Source organism: Carlito syrichta, unplaced genomic scaffold (genome assembly GCF_000164805.1).
Source record: "Carlito syrichta isolate Samal-C Ts95f unplaced genomic scaffold, Tarsius_syrichta-2.0.1 Scaffold199710, whole genome shotgun sequence".
NCBI classification, from domain to species: domain Eukaryota; kingdom Metazoa; phylum Chordata; class Mammalia; order Primates; family Tarsiidae; genus Carlito; species Carlito syrichta.
In genome coordinates, this window is record NW_007143806.1 from 81,767 (window position 1) to 90,047 (window position 8,281).

General features: G+C 40.1%; 1 protein-coding gene across 1 annotated transcript; it reads right to left on the bottom strand.

The window, feature by feature from the left end:
- Positions 1-3,049: 3,049 nt before the first annotated feature.
- LOC103253090 (putative ataxin-7-like protein 3B) lies at positions 3,050-3,343 on the bottom strand. The gene has a single exon (XM_008051574.1). The coding sequence runs from the start codon at positions 3,341-3,343 to the stop codon at positions 3,050-3,052; it is 294 nt and encodes a 97-aa protein (XP_008049765.1).
- Between the last annotated feature and the right edge of the window lie 4,938 nt (positions 3,344-8,281).

Consider the following 8,281-nt stretch of genomic DNA (forward strand, 5'->3'; position numbering starts at 1 on the left):
CAAATTCTTTTTTTAAAAAAAATTTTTGTTTATTCTTTCTGTTTACCAATGGGGGGATACAATTTATTTACACCAGCAGCCATAGGGGCAAGGGGAATACACAGTTAGTCAGCTATCTGTATAAGATGGACTACTTATGCAAAAATAATGATCTCCAAAACAAAGGACAGTGGTGAGCTTCACCCCGCCCCCAATGATCCCAGCATGTGATAATGCCAGACAGTGGTCCCTTGGCACGCTTGATGGTGGTGGGAATTAATGAAAAAAAAAAGCCACAAACCACATAAATTTTTAAAGAACCCCTTTTCCCCATAACACACACACACACACACACACACACACACACACACATACACACACACACTCAGATACATAATAGGATTACAAGGTGATCAATACACTTAATTGAAGAGGAGAGAATAGTATTCTGTTGTTAGAGGAAAGGTAGGTAGGGAAAGGGAGAGTTCCTAAACACTGTCAACTACATGGTAGGGAGCATTTTCTCCCCCAAAGAATCTGTACCCCCAGGGCACCTGCTGGACCAAGCCCACCTACATCCATCCAGGGCAGGAGGGGGCTACTGCCCTACTGATAGAGGGACACACACACACAAAAAGGTTGGGAGGTAATGTGAACAAATCATTATTCAAAACGATGTCCCACTTCCTTCTCTAACCAAGAGAAAAGGTCAGAAAGAAAACAGTAATATCATGATCTGCGTTCCCTAGCTAAAAGAATGATTAGACCATGGCTTTTCTCCCTTACCTTCATCCAGCTTCCAAGACATTGTCAGGAAGTAGGTCACAGTCTCACTTAGATCCTCCTTTCCCTCTATATCCTCTTAGATGTCTACAAAAAGTCAAGGGCAAAGATAACCCAATATTACTCTAGCTCCTGCAAAGGTTTGACTTTTTTCAAAGTTATTACAATTCTTCAGTTGAAGACCAATCTGTAACTAGATCCAGACCCTAATCAAGACAACCCTAGGAAGATAAAGCACTAATAGACAGTCTCAAGGTCCAAGCTCTATGGTATTCTTAACACTTTATAGTACATAAATGAAGTCAACCCATACAGTCCAAATAGTTCCTTTTGGGAAATGGAAGAGTAATTGCACAGCAAGGGTTAGAGAATGGATAGAGCTGGACCAACTCCATCCCTATATATGTCTGCCTTTACTGCTCTTCTGCTTAGGTCCTAAGAGGCAGTATCCAAGTGGAGGCAAGAAGATATAATTCCTCATGAAGTAAGACACAGCAGGGAGAGCACACTAGCAAGGCGGTCCTATACAGGAGAAATGCTTAGGTATTAAACTGCCTTTTAAGTACAAAAAATTATGTTTTCTTCCAATTCCAGTTCCAACAGAGAAAGCCATAATAAAGATTCTTAAGTCTTCTACAAAAACAGGAAAAGGAAAAACAAAATACTTGAAGGAAGCCAAGGGAAAGAAAACTGGGCAGGCTTCAGAAGCATGAGCACTAAAAGAGATGGATTGAAACTGGTCAATGTGAAAGCTGGAGTGGCAAGCAGCATCTGGGGTCATGAGCTGCACCAGATAGGCAGTGGAGCAGGGGACAAGAGGAACATGGAGCCAAGAATGAGGTAAGAAAACATTTCAAATAAAGCAGCACCGTTCCCATTCACTGTGGGGCTCCTACCCCGCTATGCTTCGCAAACCCTTGCTCAGGTAGTAAAGTGTAGTTTTGATATGTGGCTGTCACTTCCCATTTTCCCCTATCGCATTCCCTCAAGTCAGGACATTCTGGAGGTCCGTCTCTGTCTCCAAATAATAAAAGGATAGCTCTTGTTGGCAAGAAGATCCAAAGAGAACCTAGTGGAATGGACTGTCCTCTGTGATGGGAAGAGAATGTGGTGACGGTCTGGATGTTCACCATAGCAGAGCTCTGACTGCCCAACTAAAGAAATAGAAACATTCAACAGGATTACTTCTGCACACAGTCAGATGAGAGATGGTCCAGTCCTGCTCCTTGGCTCCTAGCACTAACCCATTCACATTACTGAGGGCAGCTGGAAGAGGTCCTCTCTAGGCTCAGTTTTCAAATCACAACCTCTTACACAGTCATGATTGATTCTCTTCTATAGTTCAGGCCTGCCCCTAGAGTGGGAGGCAGATAGTGACCTGGCATAATGACCAAGTTACACCCATGGACTGGTTGGTTACCAGTAATTCAGAAATAACTGCCCCACAAACTTATATCCACAGAATAATACATCCAGATATGAATCTTGCAGTTTGAGAAATTGTGCATAGTTGTAGAGGTCCCTGCTACTTCTCCAGGGGATCAAAACTGAATCCTCAGCCTGCTCGGACTACAAAATTGTACATTTGCAAGCCTATGCCACCAGAGGCGAGGGCAAGAGCGGGCTCCACTCAGTCAAAGGCTAGGCCTAGTCCTCAAACTGGTTGGAATCACTGTGAAGACTGGACCTTGGAGAAACCAGTGGTTTTTATCTTTTCTTCTTGTACTCAAGGTTACAAAGTTTCCCTACCAATTCTTGTTGGAAATCCTTTTTCTTGGTTTTCTCAAATTGAAATTGTTAGCATACAGATCTCACATCTGACTTTTTCATTTATCTCAAGCCCAAATCAGAGATCAGAAGAGCAGTCCCACTTAGGCCACTGATTATAGCTCTGACCAATTCAGTAATGTCCACAATGTCCAGGAAGCCCCTGACATCAGGCAGAGTAACAGAAAATTTTCCATGCCGGGCACACACCGCTCACCTGAGAAACAGGGGCACTACAGGATCTTGGGCACATCCTCGTGTGTTTAGATATATGCACACATTGCACTGTGAACAGGCTGTGCAGCTACTCCTGCCCCTGGCGGCAGAGCTGACCTCAGGAAATACACTTAGAAAAGGAATTCCTTAATTCTCCAAGTGGATTTTTTAAACGCTAAGATCTTCAAGGGGAATTTGAACTTTTGTTGGATTTTTTTTTCCCCTTCCTACTTAACTTACTCCTCCAAGCCACAGGACCAGTCTGTCATTGTCCTGGTCACTCACAGTCGCTCTCATGTTGCAGCTACTGGAATTCCGGAGGTGAGCGCTGCAGCTGCAGATCGGGCCCATTCTCAGGCTCTCCGGGAAGGGAGCAGAGCGGGAGGGGGCACGTGCCTTTGTCTTCCACGGGTTGAATGCCAAAATCCTTTCCGCTTCCAGTCTCTGCGAACTCCAGGTAGAAGTAGCCGCACTTGACTGCCCGGGGCACCTCAAAGCAGAATCCCAAACAAGAATCCTCTATCAGGTCTACGTAAATCTCCTCCGCGATGGCCTCTAACTTGTTAGTATCCAGGTTGGCCAGCGAAATCGCTTCCATTTTAATGCGTAAGCGACCGTGGAGAGGGCGCTCGCCTTACTCACGGTAACAACACGTCTGGTTCCGCGGGTCGCACCCAGGCCTACAAGGCCTCTTAGGGCCGCGTCCTTCAGCAGCAGCGGCGGCGCCCGCGGCGACAGAAGCAGCAGCGGCGGCAGCGGCGACTGCCCCGGAATCCCAAGTCCCTCCGCTGGTTCGGGCGTCTCCCGGACTCGAAGCTTTGAGCGGCGCCGGACCCGGGACTCACCACCCAACTGTCTTGGCGCCTCACCCAGCCTGAACCAATTCTTTTAAGTGTAAATTTTGCAAAGATCCCATTTTGATTTAAATTAAATTTTACTCATGCCATACGAGTCTTTTGTGTCCATAATTTCTACAAAGTTCAAATATCCTGTCTAAAACTTTCAGAGCCAATCTTGTAAAGATATTTTTAGTTAAAAAAAAATCATACTCAGCAATCTTTACCATAAGTAATTTTACTTATTTTTGAGTCTCTCTCAAATTATTTCAATAAAGTTTTTTTTTTCCCTTTTTAGTCTTAAGGTGATTCTTTGGTCAGTGTTTGACTTGCAGCAAATTTTATTGTGTGGAATTTTAGCTATTAGTTTCTTTTTGTGTTGATTACTTTTATTATGCTTGATTTTAAAATGTATCAATTGTGGGAGTTTTCACTTTACCAGCCAGTTATGATTCCTGACTTTTTTTTTTTTTTTTTTACCTGTAATGGCAGAATTAAAAAATGTTCTCATTACATTTGACTTTTGCTTTTCTAAATCTGCATTAGAATAGCCCTAATGCTTGAAAAAAAATTTGTTGTTCTTCTTTAGACATATATGTCCCTGTGGTTAAACAATCCCTGACATTTGGAGCCAAGGTAGAAAACAGGCAGACGTGATTAAAAAAAAAAAAATCATCATAAGGACTGGCTCTCAGACTAGCCATCTCTAGTAGCAGCTATGAGATACCTCCTAATGGGCAATGAGTGATCTCTAGGTTTGTAGTAAGGTTCCGATAATAGTCACAGCCAGTTCTCAGTTGTGCTGAGGGAAATTCAGCAGGAGCAATCAAGCGGAGACCAGGGCTCCTGTGCTAAAGCCACAGCACAGGTGCTACTTTTTTTGTTGATTTCCTTGTTAATGTAGCATGGAGAGAGGGTAAAAACTCCTCCATTTAGATCCCCTTGCTGTATTATCTTCCTATCCTAAGTCAATCCTCCATTTCCTCTTAAATGTGTTATATTCCAAAGTGGAAATACTCTGAATTCCAATTGCAGCTAAGGGCTTACTTGAGCACAGAAGAGGTTAAGTCTTCCGACTTAGGGTTCCTTTGTGGACATTTGAAAGAAATCAGAGATGAAGCTCTCCTTGAGCTCAGGAGATTGGTTTCCCAGGGAAACACCCAGAATCAGATTCCTTTACCAAGCAGCCTTTGCATGACTTCCCGTGACCTACTGCTATCTAAAGAATTTTCCAATACTCAGAAATGTCTTCTTGTTTATAATAAAAGAGAATTCAAGGTTTGAGGGATTTATTACCTAGGGCTGAAGGATAAGCCTCTGCATTCTTCATTTTGGACAAAGGTGGTTCTCCCTAAAGCCTCTCAGCACCATTGGTTATTCTGGGCCATGCATTTCTTCTTTCAATAAGCTTGGGGGCAGATAAGAAGAGAATCTCTCTCTCTATTCCCACTCTCCTGAAAGCTAAAGGCCAGAGAGCAGGTCTTGCATTTATATGGATTTGAAAAAGACAACACATAATTTATTTATTAATTTGTTTAAAAAGCATTTATTGAGCATCTATTATTTGCTAAACATTGTTATGTTGTGAAACACACACACACACACACACACACACACACACACACGCACAATAAATTCAATCAGAAACAATCAACCATACTACACGGTCTCCTTCCTCAAGGAGACAATATAGGAGAGGAGAAAAACTGATGAATGGTATTACATCTCAAGTCAATGGCACAGACACTACCCTGTGAATTCTCAGGGGAGACATTCAGGGGTATGGAGAAAATCTGAACACGCAAATGCAGAGCATATAGTTTATTTATCACTGGGGGAAGCAAAGTCATGAAAGAATAGATATTTAGTATAATAAATAGTCTAGCCGGGTCCACAGCACTCATGTTTTGGAGAGCTGAGATCTGAGAATTAAGGTGGGAATGATAGAATGAGGCTAAACTATGGAGTTCTTTGGATGGAGTATAATACAGTATTTTCCAAAGTGAATGTTCTTTGATTGTATAACGAAGGCAGAATTTCATGAGTAATCTGGAGTTGTTGGTAGGAAACCAGAAGTAGTTCACTGATGCAGCACAACCATTGATGATAATTTTAATACACATATTAACTGATTAATCTCCATAAGTTCTTATTGAGAAGATATTGTCTGTTTACAGATGAAAACATGAGAGTCAGAAGGGTTAAATAACTGGATAAACTTTGCACATAAAATAAAGGACTAGTCTTCACTTAGACCCAATCTTCTTTACTCCTTGTGTATCTTTGGCATAGCAAATCTATCTTGTTCCAAAAAACAAACAGATGTCCTTTTTTTTTTTATATATGAATAATGAGGTGATGTTTTATCTTGATCCACAGGGGTGGGAGGTGAGCAGGATTATGTAAGCTTCCTTTGCAGAAACTTTTAAAAAGCAAAGAAAATATCTGCTGACTTTCTAAATTCTACTTTTTGAACAATCTCATATATTTCAGTGTCTTATGATAAAGATACATTATTTGAAGACTAGGGAAAATATAGCCAACCTCAGTGCTAAGCTACTTTCTGCTAGTAAGTGAGTAATTTATAAAGGTAACTTATTTCTTTTAGGCTGAAATAATAAAATGTGACAGAACAATCATTACATTATTTCAGTGTTCATAGACCAAGGTTACTATCTTATTGCTAGTGGTGGGATGTCTCATCATTGTAAATTAGAACTGATAGTCTTACCAGATTTCATGTAATATAATCTTTTTTTCTGACCTCATTTATGATTCAAGGGACCCTGGGACTGCAGGAGGGAAAAAAAGATTTCTTATCTACATAGCCTATCAACTTAAGTAGACTCTAAATTCTCTCTGAAGTCTTAGAGAGACCATTCTGAGTTACTTTGAATGGCCTCTTCACAGTCTTTCTGGTTGTAGTCTTTTTTGGTTTAGGTTTAAATAAGCCCCCTTATAATCTTCCTATTGCCACCCTACACTGTGCCAACCATATAAATGTACAGATTTAAACTCAACATGAACATTAGATGCTGAGACGTCTACAGAAGTCTAGACATTTGGTAGAAGCTATGGATTAAAGAAAAGAGACAGCACTGATTTCCTCCTGAGAGGTGACTCTCAGGGAGGCTTGTTTTCTGGCTTTAAATTTATCTTGTTTTCTTTTTGGCCCTTTTTCTCCTCACCAAATTGTTTTCTTTTCTCACCACTTCTGATATTCTGCCTTCTCTGTACTCTGGCCTATTTCTAGATCAAGTCAACAGCTAAGAAAGGATCTTATAAGTCAATATCCTTCTTATTGTGGATTCCAGGGAGTGAAAAACCAACATAAAAAATTTCAGACTCTAGGAAGAAAACATCTCTGCTTATAATTCATCTTTGATTAATTTACTTATTGAAGATCTTAATTTTGCCAGAAAATAAAAGATTTTTCTCTAATAACTATTTTCAGACATGTTCTTCTGTATCTTCCTTCCCAATCTCTCATTACAACTCAGGCATATTTTATACATTTGTGGTCACTTTCAGGTATTGCTAAACCCATTTAAACCTTAAATCTTACTTTCCATGTTATTTGTCTGCTCTATCCAAGATCAGGTTAGCTCCTTATTCAGGGAATTTCCCTCTTCCTCCCTCCCCCCGCCCTCTCTGAAGGGGGAGGGTTTTTAATTTTCCATGATTCCTTTACTTTTTCTCTTCCAACTTCCCAGGGACAGAGGAGGAAAATTCAAGGAATAGGAACAAAAGGTTTGTAGACAAGTGCTATGGTCATGTGGCCACTGTTCCATACTCTCTGTGTTCACAATAGCAGCTATTCCAGCCAGTATCCTTCCTTAGGAATGCACCAGAAAAGAAACAGACATTGATTTCATACTAGTGCTTGAGTGTACCCTCCAGGCCCCAGTGCATACCCATTACACGTGGGTAAACTGTCCCAGCTCAGTGGCAGTACTGATTTAAGCATATGCAATTCTGCAGCTCAGCTTCTTCAGGTTGGTGGATAAGACACCAATCTTTTTGAGGTACTTCAACTCAATCTCTTTAAAGACCCTCTTGATGTATCCCTCCGGTAGAATTGAAGTAGAGGAACAAACAAAATGGTTGCAAGTTTGAAAAGAAAGAAAGAAAATTGTTCTTATTTTCATATAGCATGATTATTTACATAGAAAATTCCAAGGAATCTACTACAAAAAAAGTCCTTAAGTTTTCAGAATACAAGATCAACACACAAAAATCAATCACATTACTATATACTAGTAATGAATACCTGGAAACCCACATTAAAAACACAAATTTTTATGATCACTCCAAAGAAAATTGAATACATACAAACTTAACAAAACATGTATAGACTACTGATGCTGAAACTATAAAATACTACTGAAGAAACTCAAAGAACTAAATGAAAGGAGAGAAATACTGTATTTATGAATTGAAAGATTTAAAATAACAAGATGTCAATTTTCTCCAAATTGATCTGTAGGTATAATTCTTACCTAAATCCCAGTAAAATATTTGGTAGATATGTACAAGTTTATTTAAAAGTTTATATGAAAAGTTATAGAGTCTAAAAAAGTTAAAACAATATTGAAAATAAAGTAGAAGAATCACTCTACCTGATATGAAGTTTTACTGTAGCTACAGTAATCACAACGGTGACGAATTAGTGGAGAGAAGGACATAGATCAACAAAAAAC